This window comes from Manis javanica, chromosome 15, assembly GCF_040802235.1.
Source record: "Manis javanica isolate MJ-LG chromosome 15, MJ_LKY, whole genome shotgun sequence".
NCBI lineage: Eukaryota > Metazoa > Chordata > Mammalia > Pholidota > Manidae > Manis > Manis javanica.
The window spans coordinates 25,276,733-25,291,588 of NC_133170.1; the positions used below are offsets into that span (position 1 = coordinate 25,276,733).

General features: G+C 48.2%; 1 protein-coding gene across 1 annotated transcript in view; it reads right to left on the minus strand.

Moving 5' to 3' along the window:
* Positions 1 to 5,094: 5,094 nt before the first annotated feature.
* The window catches only part of LOC108389435 (antigen WC1.1), a 37,868-nt gene continuing 28,106 nt past the window's right edge, over positions 5,095 to 14,856 (minus strand). Inside the window, exons 7-14 of the mRNA XM_073223127.1 lie at positions 13,759 to 14,073; positions 8,983 to 9,297; positions 8,768 to 8,800; positions 8,233 to 8,370; positions 7,741 to 7,836; positions 7,435 to 7,518; positions 6,336 to 6,434; positions 5,095 to 5,276 (exon numbers count right to left, since the gene is read on the minus strand). Coding sequence (XP_073079228.1) covers positions 5,158 to 5,276; positions 6,336 to 6,434; positions 7,435 to 7,518; positions 7,741 to 7,836; positions 8,233 to 8,370; positions 8,768 to 8,800; positions 8,983 to 9,297; positions 13,759 to 14,073 — 1,199 coding nt within the window. The 3' untranslated portion in view covers positions 5,095 to 5,157. The remainder of the gene's footprint in view (positions 5,277 to 6,335; positions 6,435 to 7,434; positions 7,519 to 7,740; positions 7,837 to 8,232; positions 8,371 to 8,767; positions 8,801 to 8,982; positions 9,298 to 13,758; positions 14,074 to 14,856) is intronic.

Below are 14,856 nucleotides of genomic sequence, written 5' to 3' on the forward strand. Positions count from 1 at the left end.
ACAAATTGCAGAATATGAGCACAGACATAAAAATGTAGAAAAGAACAAATAGAATTTTGAAGAACTGAAAAGGAATGATCTGGAATGAAGAACAGTCTGCATGGGTTTAACAGCTGATGGGAGGTGGCCAAAGTAAGCACTGGTGAACTGTAAGGTGTGCAGTGAAAGTGAGCAATCTAAAGAGCAGAGAGAAATGAGAAATGATTGGGAAAAGAAGAGCTATGGTGATTCTATCTAACATATTTATAATAGGAGTTTCAGAAAGAAGGTGGGGGAGTGAGCAGGAAAAGATTGTCAAGAAAAAAGGGCAGATTATTTTTAGATTTGACAAAACTTAAAATTAAAAGATCAAAGAAGTCAGTGAACAACAAGCAGGAAAATTACAATGGAAACCACATCTAGGCACTTCATCATTGAGCTGATAAAAGCAGATACATTAAAAAATCTGGAAAGCAAACAGAGAAATGACACACATACATGTGTATAATGACATGAATTATGATTGACTTTGCATCATAAATAATGAAGGACAGAAGACAATGGATGAACAATTCAACAGTGATTTTTTTAAAAAGCTATTAATGTAGATTCTATATCCAGTGAAAATATCCTTCAAAAGTGAAGGTAAAGTAAAGACATTTTATGATGAATGAAAACTGAGAAATTTTGTTATTGACAGACTTTCACTACAAAATATGCTAATGGGAATTCTTCAGGCCAAAATGACAGTAGATGGGAGTGGTTCTACAGAATGTAACAATTAGAACTGTAAATGGCGAACATGAGAAACTATGAAAGGTCACATTTTTCTTCTTAATTCTATAAAATACATATGACTATTTGAGGCTATAATCATTGAAATAATAGTCAACAAAAGTCATGCAACATATAATACATATGACAGAAATGGCCCCAAGGATGGGAGTTAATAGAAGTATATTGATGCAAAGTTCTCATACTTTACTTGAAGAGGTATAATATTAGCTCTAGGGAGACTGTGCTAATAGTGCATATTAAAATGCCTAGAGGAACCACTCAAAAGTGATGTAAAGATGTAGCTATAAACCAGTAGAGGAACTTAAATAATATTACATATATTCAGTTAACTTAAAAGAAGGCAGAGAAAGATAAACAAATGAGAGATAGTACAAATAGAAAATAGAGAGCAAAAGAATGAAATTCAACCATATTATAATTATATTTCATTTAAATAGACCAAACCCTCCAATTAAAAAGCATAGGTTGATTGCCACACATCTATTGGAGCAGCTAAAATAAATAATGGGGTTCATACCAAAAGCTGATGAAGATACAGAGAAACTGGATTTCCTGCATATTGCTGGTGGGAATACAGCCACTCTGGAAAACAGTTTGGTAGTTATTTCAAAACTAAACACGCACTTATCATATGATGCAGTCATTTCACTCTTGGGCATTTATCCCAGAGAAATAAAAACATGTTCACACAGAAACTGTACGAAGTATTCTTAGCAGTTTTATTTGTAATATCAAAATACTGGAAACAGCCTAATATCTTCCTTCCATGGGTGAAGGATGGAACAAACTGGTACATCCATATGATGGAATACTTTTCAGCAATAAAAAGATGTGAACAACTGATAATTCATTTATATAACATTATCAAGACAACAAAACAATAGAGAGATGGAGAAGAGCTTAGCAGTTGCCAGGTGAGAGGGAGAGGGTGAGTAGGATGGGAGGTGGGTGTGAATACAAAGAGGTATCATGAAGGAGTGATTCACTCACTTGTATCTTGATTTTGGTGGTGGTTGCGTGAATCTATACATGAGATCAGATTGCATAGTACTACATACATGGGTTCACATGCATGCACTGTGTGAGTACACACACATACACACACATGCACACACACCCCACAAATGCACTTTCATATTCCTTCTCCACTGACACCTAGAGAGGATAGTGACACTGCAGAAATGAAACTAACAGTCACTTTGTTTTCTAGTATTTTGTATAATTTTTCAAGTTCAATCTTCACTGCGTCCATGTAAGTTTAAATGCAGTACGTTCTCTGTATTAACACAGAAGATGGCTGGGTGATAAAGTAACATTAAAGTTCCCTACTGTTTACATCTAGCAGTGTCACTGGTTTATCACTTCTTTGCTCATTTCTCCCACCACACCCTGATTCCATAGTGAGTAGATTTCCCATCTTATTTACATAACCTTTCTCATTTTCAATGGATATGAGTTCTTTATCTTAACTTTTGGGTACTAATAGATAACCATCCCTTTTGTAATTAATAAGGAACCAAAATCAACCCTCTATTTAACAAGCTCAGTTTTCTTTAGTCCCTCTGCTCTTTTTCACCCTGGTCCTATCACATAATTATCACAGCCTCCTGTGAAAGCTGCTAGGCATTTATTTCTGCATGCTCTTCTTGACTGAGAGAGGGTAGAGGTACAAGAATTTTGTCCTGCAGATCTCCACTTACTTCCTTTACTCTAATTTGGGTATTGATTTGCATTTGAAAATAATATTCCTGAGTTTATATCAAAATAGGGAAAATGGGAATGGCTATCTCTATGTCTCCTAATTGTCTCAGATCAATCTACCAGACCCTGGCATGGAGATGACTCTGGGATCACTGGGTTGGAACAGACCTCATCGGAGGTCACAGGAAAATAGTCCTCAAACACAGGCCAATGCAAAGTTATTCTCTCAAACTCTCTTCTGAGCAAGACAATCTTCTGGATATCAATCTGATGGCTTCTCTTTGCTCGGTGCTACTATTCAGAGTCTGATCAGGATTTAGGAAACGGGTCTTACTTCTCTTTCAGTGGGAACTGAGTCTTCTCTAACCTGGGTAATTTATTCTACATAGTGTGGTTAGGACAATTGCCAAGGTATTAAAACTCATATTTGGCCCAGAGGATTATTACTACTTGGAGAGATCCAGGCAAACTTTTCTAGCCAGATCCACAAAAAGGTGAAAACATGTTTGCAAAGATTGGATCACCAATTAATCAATTTCTCTTCATGTTAGTTTGATGGTTGAATGAAGCAAGAGATTACAAAAGCTTTGTATTGATTAGCTGGAGTGAATGTGGCTTCTGTGTGTCCCTTGTATCCGAAATATGTGGCACTAGGGACAGATTCAACTCTAGTTTTACCATTTCCAAAAAAAGGAATGTGATAGCAAGACTCGGATAACATTCATTTAAGGCGTGCATGCACCTATTAAAGGAGGTGGTAAAAACAAAAATATAACTTCTGGAGGGAGAAATTTGCTCATTTTTAAATCAGTTATTTTAAGCAGTATTAAATAAATTAACAGATACCCTCCAGTAAGACTTCCTCATTAAGTATCTGATGATTACACAACACAGTTTAAGTTATTGAACTGATAAACTGATGTATGAAAATGATAACCTATTTAAAATTGGAAGAGATGAGGATGAAAAAGGTAAGGACTGGAGAGGAAAGAGGGCCATTCCAGAGAGAAGAAACATGTATAAAACACAGATGTGCAAAAATTGAGGAGTTAAACATTGTTTATTCCACAATGACTATAAAGAAATGACTACTGAGGCTGAAGAAGCCGTGCTCGAATGTGGGGAGCCTCACTGACTAAAACTAAGGACTTTGAACTTTTTAATGCAGTTTAGTGATCCCCAAATTTTTATTTAAAATAGTGTGTGGGAGTTTTTGAAAAATAAGTGTACATATACATGTGCATTTTAGAAAATTTTTCATTACTTCATTGATATTTTTGGTAGTAATTTTTTTTTAGTTTTATGCTCACTTTAAATATTTTTAATTATATTATTAATTTAACCACATACTCAACTATATTTTAAGTTTAAAAGATAATTAAAGTAAAGAGAATCTTAAATGATTTAGAATGCAAGTATGGAAACATTGACTATGCTGCATGCAAACTACTGAATTTGGAGAACTTTCTATAGCTAAGTAGGAACCAGTAATGATTTTTAGGCAGGAGAATTACATTGTCTGGCTGCCTGCCTCTCTCCCCACAGCTCTTTCTCATTGTTTTGATACAATGCCAGTAAATGTGTGAGACTGGTTTGGGATGGGAAGAGGTCAAAGTAAATGCAGACAAGAACTTCCTCAGTTGGGAGATCAGCATTGTTTGGAGTTAAATCAGTCTCTGCCCAGAGACGGCAATGGACAGCAGACACTAACGGGAAACAGCAGGATTTATGAATAGTAGAATCTACAACTTGATGGAGGGGGGTAGATTTAGGATGTTCAGAATAATTAGAGAGGAGAAAAGGCAGGTAGAGTAAAAGATACTTTTAGGCAATACAGTTGACCCTTAAACAGCACAAGTTTGCACTGCACAGGTCCACTAATATGTGCATATTTTTCAATAATTAGAAATTTTTTTGAAACCTGTAACACTTTGAAAAAACATGTTCTTTTTATAGCTTACTTTATTGTAAGAATATAATATATAACACATATAAAATACAAAATATGTGGTAGCTGACTGTTATTGGGAAGACTTCCAGCCAACAGTTAGGCAAATAGTAGCCAAGTTTAGGAACATCAGAAGTTGAAATACATGGATTTTCAACTGCACAGGCAGCATTGCCTCTAAATCCCTGTGATGTTCAAAGTCAGCTGTAGTGGAGTTTTGTAATAATATTCCACAAAAATCCGGCAAAAGGAGAGGAGCTGCATCCACTTCCCTTCGGCCTGACAAACCCCTGATCACTTTGAACCTCACGTGCAGGTTTTAGTAGAAGATGGGCAGGATTTGGAATATTCAGTTACACATTTTGAGTTTCTCTCCCTAGAGAAAGCACGAGTTCAGAGCCAGACTACAGAGTCGTATGCTAGTCAAGGAAAGCATGGACTTCTCTCCATCTAAAGGAAGGAAGGGAGTACTGAGAAGGGAGAGAGAACGCTGATTTTTCACCTGGGGAAGGGGGTGCTTTGAAGACTGCATTTTCCAAGGCCAGTGGGGGTGAATATAGATGCTAATGAGACCAGAATTCATCTGTGAAGCTCAGAGTGCTTATTGTGAAGAATCCCTTTCATCACAGGTACATATAAAACATTGCAACAAGGAGGAAGACAGGATTTTCATTTATTTGAGAAACAGTGTCACAAAGGACTCCTTGAAGAGTCATTTGCTCCAAGTGGCACTACACGGTGCTAAGCTCAGCATCATCATACCCAGGGTCCTCTTGTCCCAGCACCAGCAAGGATCCCTGCTCTCCCAGGCTGGAGCTGACAGCTTCCCTGGGACACTGCAGAGAGGTGCCTGAAACAGTCAGGAGAATCGTGGTGTCCATGGGGACGAAGGGCCACAGTCCTCTGGTAAGCTGAGTACTAAGTGGTGACAAAATACGTGTGGGGACCCAGAGCTTGTCTGAAAGTCTAGACAAAGCTACTCCACAGTGACTCAGCTGTGCAGTGCAAAATATTGTCTTCATCTTAACAATAGGAAAGGCGATGCACCAGTAATGGCAAGGAGGGGAAAGAGACGTGAACACTCCCTTGTGCAGCGGTCTGCTCTGGCGTCCTCAGGAATGGATGGAGGCAGGAGATGACCTCCACAGAGCACCTCACATCTCCAACCCTCAACTCCTCCATAACCGATCAAATCTGACCTAAAAGCACTCAAGGAAACAATCTGGATCCTCGGCCAGATGCCACAAAGGAGCGGCTCACCCACATCCCAGTCTCCTGTTCCCCGGGGACCGTATGCTCACACAGAAGCAGAAAGCCCAGTCCTAGGGAATGACGATCTCTGTCTGTCATTTGAAACAGTGAGAGAAACTGTCTCTGAACTTCCTCCCTGCGCTGACTTTGTGACTCTAATGGAGTCCCTTGCATATGATGCATTAACAGGGGGGTAATGTCAACGTTAAACATTTGCTTACATGGATCCCCCAAAACAAGTCCTTAGAGTTCACAAATTTACATTAAATTGATTCTTAAAAACTTTCCAGAATACCTCCCACAACTGGAAGAGCCCCGCATTACTGTCAGAACATGTAACTTAATTTGGGGCATGAGAAATGGGAACATAGCCTCTGCAACTCAGACATGTCTGCATCCAACTGATGGTGGATGTGGACGCAGAGGACACAATGTTTCTCCTCTCGGGAGAGAAGAAATAGCTACAGTATGTCAGGGACAGGGAAGAGCTGCTCTCATCAGGGATATGGCGCTGACAGTAAAGAAAAAGTGAGCATTGATGGGTCCAAATTCCTCTTCTCCATGACAAGGAAGTAAGCAACTGGCCACAGAGCTGCCCACTCACCTGTCTGGGAATACCTGGCACTACCTCCCTCTCCTAGGAAAAAATAATTCTTACTCATCTCAGGGGAAGAAGGAATTTCAGGAACAGGTAAGACATCAGCATCATCGTAACCATCCCCTGTGGCACTGTCATGCAGTCCTGGAGGGTCCGAAACTAGACAAGGGGGGCAGAAAATGTGGTTGGCTAGCGGATGTTCCAGGTCCCTTCCAGGGCAGAGATGCTACTAGCTGGAAAGTCAAAGGCAAGCATTTGATTACAACATTCTCAGAAATCATTTGAATCTTCAAATTACTCCTACATACTTTTCCAGCCTGGCGTCTCATACCAAAGCATCAAGCAGAGCTGTTCTGCTGTGAGTTTCAGGTGCTATTTTCAAGCACAGGGACAGTGTTGTAACACAATATGCACAGATCAGTGATGGAGGGAGGAGGAATCAGGACCCAGAGAAGCCAGGCTGTGCACCAGGGCTCTGCAGCTGTGGGAGACACGGAGCTGGCAGGCAGACACAAGCTGGGCATGCTGCACCAGAGACAGCAGATGCCAGGAGTCCCAGTCACAGGAGGCCTGGCTTTGTATCCGCTCTAGGGCCCAGGTGACCTCAACACCAATCTCCTGGCACCCCTGCACAGGCCTCTTCTTAAATGCTGCCCATCTTAACCATCTGGAGAAGATCCAGGGGGACAGTCTCCTCTCGTAGGTCCCTCGTAAAAAGAGCTTCTGGAAATTGATGAGCACAGGCACCTGGCCCTCTGCACATTCCAGGGCTTAGCAGCATCAAGATTTCTGTCTCAGTCTACACATAACCCATGAAGTGATCCAAATATCACACTATCCCAGGGTCCAGCCATGCTTCCCAATGACCTCCCTGGCTACAGAATTTTCCAGATCATCAATTTCAGATGTTACCTCTAAAAAACAAAAGCATTGTCATTGAATCCATAAAAGTACACTAGACACACATGTGTAACTGAATAGGAGCAGCTGTGGATACAGGGAACTGAGTCTGAACCTCCCCTTTCTGAGGTCACAGATGGGCAGAAAGAAGAAAACTTGCTGTGAACTGGAGAGAAGACCTTCCTCCCATCAGATTACAGGGGGAGTTCCCAGGAGAGGGTCCTATTTCCCCTCGGCACCCCCCCACCCACACACCTACCTGGTAAAGGTTCAGGGTCTCCATCTTCCTCCCTGTTCCCTGTGTAATATGGCAGCCTAGTCACTGAGTCATTGGACAGGTGACCTGGTGGGGAGAAACACAGCCCAGATGGAAGAACAAGCTTTCCCACGGTAGGAGGCCCTGGGCCACAGTTCAGGAGACACCTTGAGGCTCATAATTGCAGAGAGGCTTGGGGCAGCTGCCCAGGGGGTGCTGACTGTGTGGGGGAGGCTGCTGGCTGGGTCTGTCCTTGCTGATGACCACCCACAGCTACTGCATGCACACCGGAGCAGGTGGGCGGCATACCTGGACTGTCCACCAGGTCCACGTTCTCTGGTTGTACGAGGTAATCAATCTCCTGGTACAAGGCCTCACCCATGGCATCTTCAAAAGCAGATAAGGCTGGGAAAGCGGCGTAAGCTAAGGCAGGGCCCTGGCGGGGCTCCCTTTACAAAGGCACCTCAGCTTTGGTGCTTGCTAAGCTCACCCCTCAGAGCCCCTCAGGGCTGCTGGGCCCCCTTCTGAGACCTGTGCCCTTTGGGAACACAACCAGGTTTCTGACCCTGATCTTGGTCCTCCTGTCAATTTCTACTGACACTGTTCACAGTGGAAGCAGCAGTTTTGACAGACCACACATTCAGCCTGGGACCAAGGGGTCAGTTCTTCCAAACCTTGAAGGCTACTGTAGACCAGGTGGAGTTGCGCCAGGTGATGAGGATGGAGACTTTTCTTGATAGCACACCTTGCTCCGTACCCTCCCCACTCCTTTGCAGACCATTTGGCATCCCTAAGGCCCACCTTGGCGCTCTGCCCTGCGCCGGTGCAGCTGGATCCCCAGGATGGTGAGGACCAGGAGGAGGAGCGCCCCCAGGATGATGCAGAGGATCCCAGGAAGGGAGAGGACGCCAGCGACAGCAGCTGTGCCCGAACTGGTGTCTGGGGAGAGAGGGGCCAGGAGCCTTCAGGGGACTCAGAGGCCCAGGAGAGCCCTTCTTATCCTGGCCGCACCCTGAGCCCCCGAGGCCATGAAGTCAGCATTCAGACACAGCGAGGCTGCTGAGACACCAGGGGGGGACTGACCCAGGTCCTGCCCCAAGCGTGGTAAATGCCCTCTGAGTCTGGTTTGCCAGGATTGTTATTAACTGAAAGGTGTCAGCGTTGGGGCATCCACCTGCCCCACTCTATAGGACTGCAAACATGGGGTCATCAGGCCCTTCCTATATGCATAGGTTAATTTTGCCAGAAATATGTAGATTCTATCGTTGAATTTAAAGCAGGTCCCGGAAAACATGTGAGCCTCCTTGCTCCTGGGGCTCAGAGCAGAACCACTTACTTGGCCGGGTCGGGGGAAGCGTTGTCCTCTCCCCTGCAGAGGAGAGAAGGAGAGGGGGACCACGCTAGGAGCTGGGGGCAGGGGCACAGGTGCCCGCCCACCACCTGCACATAGTGCCTCCCCAGATACCAGGAGACCAGCCACTCGCCTGCCCCGGAGGCAGCGCCCCGCACAGCAGGGGCATCAGGGACGGGAACAGCCTGGGCCCCACTCACCGGAGCACTGCACCCCGGCGTCCTCCTCGTGTTTGCAGTCGCTCTGGCCCCAGGGCTGCGCCGAGCAGGCCCACAGGGAGGGCTCGCGGCCCCCGCACTGCACCTCGTCCAGCCAGATACTCCCGTTTCCTGGACCAAAGGCCGCCTGCGGCAGGGCACGCAGGGCAGAGCCACAGCCCAGCTGCTGACACACCACCTCGGCCTCGGCCAGGCCCCAGGAGTCGTCGCACACGGTGCCCCAGGAGCCGGCGTGCCACACCTCCACGCGCCCCTCGCATGCCGAGTCTCCCCCGCTGAGCCGCAGCTTGTCTTTGTCTGGAAAGGCACAGCGCCCTCTCTTACCTCCCCTGGGGTGGGCGACGGAGCCCCTGGGCGCCGGCGGGGAGGAAGGGGGGCTGGCGTACCTGTGCAGGGGGCGGCCGCGGGGCAGCTCTGGGCTGCGGAAGCTGACTGAGGAGCAGCGCTGCGTCAGGGACACCTGGGGTGTCTTGTCCCGAACAAGGCCTCCTAAGGCCCCTGGTTCAGTCCCACGGACAAGTGAAAACACGGGCTTCATGACCACCTAGTGGGCCGAGTTATGGGACGGTTCCCTGGATCTAGCTCTTCTCACCAGCTGACAGGGTTTCATCTGTTTACTTGTGTGTCACTCCGCACATTCCCAAGACACACACACACACACACACACACACACACACACACACACACACACCCTGAAAGAGAGCTCCTTCCCCTCTATGTCTGCCGAGAGCCCTGTGCCTGGCACGCTCACTCATTCATTCGGGCATTGAGAATCCTCCATGAACGTTGTGTGCAGGCGTGCTGTACATACTTACGGAATGAACGAATTGATGAAAAAAATCGAGAGAAATCTACTTCGTTTAGATTCTTGCTAATCACTAAAACAGTAATCTGCCTCTTAATTTAGTAACGACTTCCAGCATGGAGGACATCTCCAGCACGTTATTTCTCACTCTTTAGCCTTCACAGCTTCTCAGAAGGCCGGTGTACTTTCACCAACACCTTCTCTGAGACTTCCATTCTGGGGTCTACTATCCACCCAAACATGCCCCCCTCAGAAGGGTTCTTGTTAGACAGTCAGTGGCACACGAGGACCTCTCATGGGCACTTGGCACTTCTCATTTCCCTGGTGGACTCATATCTATTAACAGGTGTGACTACCCCTCCTTTCCTTAAATACCTGCCAAATATTTAGAGGAGGGAACAGCTAGTAACAAGGTGCTGAGAACACACACGGATGGCTCACGGGAAGGACCATTACTTTCTGTCTGGTGAGGAACTGAGGCCTGAAGGTAGACATGTGTGTCCCCCTTACATGCCTCCTGTCAGCCGGTTTTGTGAACAGTCAATGTACAAACCGACTGCGTGGAAGGTGGTGTGAGAGGAGGGCAGAGAGGGGAGCAGGGGACAGATCGTGATGGCCTTGGCAACAAGGTGAGAAATGTGCATTGTCTCTCAGCTTGGATAGGAAAGCACCTGGCTTATACACAGAAAAGGAGACACAAACTGATTTTTTAAACTTCACTCTGAGTGACAGAGAAAGATACATATAGGAGAGAAAGACTGGGCCTAGGTGCCCACTGGAAAAGTTGGAATAATCCAGGGAGGTGGTGATCTTTCCTGGACGAAGTGGCAGTAATGATGGCCGATGGGAAGGAAGAGGACACAGTGGATGTCAGGTCAACAGGACTTGCTGTTGTGCTGGAAGTGAGTGAGGGAAGCTTGAGTCCTGTGTGTTGAGTTTAGGTGGCTGAGGAGTGGCGGTGACATTTCCTGCAGTGAGGAATGTGGTGGGGAGCAAAGCGAGGAGCAGGAATGTGGAGGGGGTCAGACGTCCTCCTTGGACTAAAGTTGGCCACTGACAGTCATGTGGAGCTGCCACACAGGAACGGGATAGATGGGTTTTGAGTTAGAGGCAAAAATGAGTGCTGAATGTACATATTCCAGAGTTGTCCCTGCACAGCTGTGGTTCGTGGAAGGCCTTGGTTGGGGGGTTCCAGGGAGGAAGGGCAGCTAGTGTGATGGGAGCGCTGGGTGTGTGAGGCCCAGAGGCTGAGCCCAGGGCCCCTACCCCAGAGGGGTCAGAGCAACAGGCAATGAGGAGGAGTAGGAATGTCAGGAGGGACCGTGGCTGTCGGGAGGAAAAACCATGGGGAAGAAAGAGGGGTCTCCCTGCTAGGTGATGCTGAAAGGTCAGTGATAAGGAGGAGAGCGAAGCCTGCCGGTTCCTGTCCTCACCCATTCCGAGGACGCTGGCCAGCAGCGCTGTCCTGCATGTGTTCAGAGCAGCTGGAGACACACAGCTGTGGGGACAGCGAGGACCATGGACCATGCTTCTGGAAATGTGGTTGAGGACGGGAGGGGACATGGAGGGGAGTGGCCAGGGGGCAGGAGGATCAAGGAAAACTGCGTTTGTTCCTGGTTTCTAGGACGTTAGAGGCCCCAGCCTACGTGAACCCTAGTGGGGAGAATGCGCACTGCCAGGAAACAGGCATCACTGGGTGTGAGACATCGACAAGGAGATGCCATTAGGCGCTGCAGCCCACGTGGAAGAGCTGGTCCAATGAGAACTGTGGCCTCTGACCCCGGAGGCCAGAAAGGGTGGAGTCTGCTCGCAACCCTGAGCCAGAGGATTTGGGGACGGGAAGGTGAGCTGTTCAGGCTGACTCTTGCCACTTCTCAGTAAGGGAATGGTCGGTGGGGATCAGGTGTAGACATTGTTGCAAGAGCAGAAAATGTGTAAAAACTAACTTCAAAGAGAGGGCAAGCACCATGCTGGAGTTTCCCAATGGGAACCATGGGGCCCGGTGGGGTGCACAGTGCAGTGGTGCCCCTGGATTCAGGAGGAGCCTTGCAATGGGACTGTGTTCTCCCTTCTGACTTTCCTTTAGTCCAGTGCAGGAGGGATTCCTTATGCAGCTGACCTTGCCCAGGACTGACTGTGGCAGGTGAGGCAGACGGAGAAGCAGCAAGGGAGTTGAAGGCAGTTGCAGGGGAATGATTACAGTGTTGGCTCATATTCTCTGATTTGGCCAAGGAAACAATGTGTAGATAGGAGGAGAATAGAAAGTAAGAAAAACTGAATGAGGAAAAGATTGGGCCCCAACGTGTGAATGAAAAGTTAGTGGTAACTGGCCTTAGTGGTGATGAGCCATCAGGACGGAGGCCTCGGGCAGAGTGGGTGTGAAGCAGTCAAGATGCACCTGCACAGCTGCTGAGGGTGTGCAGCGTGAACGCAGCAAGAGGGGGAAAGGCAGGAAGGTGCTTAGAAACAGGAACGCAGTGAACCAAGGGGCAAGATGGGGTCTCAGGTGTGGTAAGGGTGGTGACGGGGCTCCTGGTGGCTCCGGCAGTGAGGCAGGGATGAGAGCTGCAGGCTGGTGCTCAGTCCCCGAGGGACATGGCAGGGAGATCAGAAGGCGGGTGATGACAGCACCAAGCAGAAGTAGGGGCTGGGATGGCCTCGTGGGGAGTTTCAAGGTCCTGATGCTGAGAAGGAGCAGAGGAAGGAGTGCTGGCAATGACGACTGAGCAAGGATCCCCACTCCCAACTGGGTAGAGACAAGTGTGCTGATGGAAGCATGCCGCCTGTGGTTGGTGGGGAACCAGTGTTTTCAAGAGGAAGTCAGGCATTGGAGCCGTCATGACAGTGAAGGGGCTTGAGGTGATGAGGAGTTTGGCAATGGTGGGCTCCCAATCCCAGCGGGTTGCACAGAAGATTTGGGCGAGAGGCGTGAGAGGAGCAGAGAAACACAGAGAGGCAAGGGGACAAGTGCGAGGATGAGGCACCAGCCGGGACTGGGGTCCCAGGGCCTCTGGGCAGAGGCCAGGTCGAGCAGAAAGATGTCGGGACACGAGGTATCTGACCTGCAGCAGTTCCCATGATGCCCCGGTCCAGAAACAAACAGGTTCCCCCTTAACAGGACTGTTTCCCGGGTGCTGTCTGTTAGGGTCTCCGGCCCTGCTCCCCACCCCGGGGTGTCCAGAGTGCTCTCCTCATCCTCTCCCTGCTCTGGCCCTGATGGAATTTCTCCTTGCCCCAAGTGCACCCTGCTTCCTCCTTCCTCAGGGTCTACACCGCCCACGTGCTCTTCCCACTCTCTTCCTTTAAGGATCTCTTGCCCCTCCTTCAGGACTCCCTCGGAATAGGATTTCTTCTCTTCCCCCAGGACACACTTGAAGAGCACCTCCTCATCTTCACAGTGCTGGGAATTGCTGCCTAATGAGTGTTTTCAGCCCTGTGCTGTGTGCTCTGTCGTGGCGGTGCCTACGTGTCTCCTCTTCCCCGCACCTTGAAAATAAATTTGTGCCTACAGGGCCCTCCATTACTACCTATCATCAGACTGACTTGAGAAGAGGTCTGACTGGTATAGACACATTTCAGAGTGAAATGCCATGAGCTTTAGATGCAAGAATCAGGACTGATCCCACCTCAGCCCCTTACTGACTTGAAGGTGTTGGGCATACCTCTGACTGCACCTCACCAATTAGGATTTCCTTACACCGTTTATCACAGTATATTACTCATGCTCCCATACGACCAGTGCAGTCTCCCTGGTATTTTTCAGTAAACTGCTATCAGCACAGGTCTCCTCGTGTTTCTTTTGAAACAAGATTGGGACATGTGGACTAAATAACCATTCAAAATTCATTATGGAGTCTTATCTGAAACTCATCAGTGAGATTTGAAAGTATAAAATATAACTCACAACATCCTACATCTTGGGGATGGACACACAGACACAGACAGAAAGTCACCTTCACACGTGATATAAGCCTCTTCCTTTGCAGAGCATGAGGTGTGTTTCCAAGGGTCCGAAGGACATTGCCAGAGAGAGAAATCACTTTTCCGACACTGGATTTGATCCACCCACCGGGGTCTAGAACCAGCCCTGTCAACTTCAGAAGAGCTGAGCATCCCCCTGTCCCCACAGCCAAGCTGTCTGCAGACAATGGACACGGTCGTGGCATCCATGAGGCTGTGGCAGACGCTGCCCCAGGTCCCGTTGTAGAAGACTTCCAGCCACCCGGCACACCCGTGGTCCTCGCTCACCATCCTGAGGGCCAGGAACTCTAAAATTGAAAGGGTGGGAGCACAGGGCACAGTGAGCATTCCACTCAGCACCCTGGGCTTTTCTCCATGCCAGAGACTATAAACTTGCTCCACTGACTCTACTGAGGAGGCACTCACTGCGGGGAAGACCGACACGTGACTCCCCACTACCCGACTGTCCATTTGTGTCTATTTCACCCCAAAGGTGTAGTGGAATATGGACAGGAAGGAACGCTGGCCTGGGCACTCTGCACAGAGGGAAAGCTGGGCCCTGCTTCCTGACAACTTCTGACGGCGCATGGAAAACGGAGTGTGCATAGTGGGGCAGCTGGCAGAATGGCGCACCCCGAAGGTGTCTGCACCCTCCTCCCTGGAGCCCATGCACGTGTTAGCTTACATGGTAGGGGGTCTCTGCAGATGTGAGAAAGGGGGGATGGTGCGATCAGCCTGGAATGTCGGGGATTATCCCGCCGAGGCAATCTAACTCCATTCTAGACCCACTATCCTTCAAGTGGACCTTTCCCAGCTTCCGCCAGACGGAGAGGGATGGGGAGGTGGGGCCAGGGGGAGGCCGCGCTGTCAGCTTGACCGGAATTAAGGCAACTCCAAGCCAGACAAGCACACGCCCTTGCGAGGCTAGAAAAGGCAGGGAACGCATCACCCCTGGAGCTCAGAGAGAACGCAGCCCTGCCACCCCTTGAGTTTAGGCCAGTGAGCCCCTTGTTGGACTCCCCATGGGCCTGGGCAAATTTGTTCGTGGTGTTTAAAGCCACTGATTAGCCAGTCATTCGTTTCAACAGCAA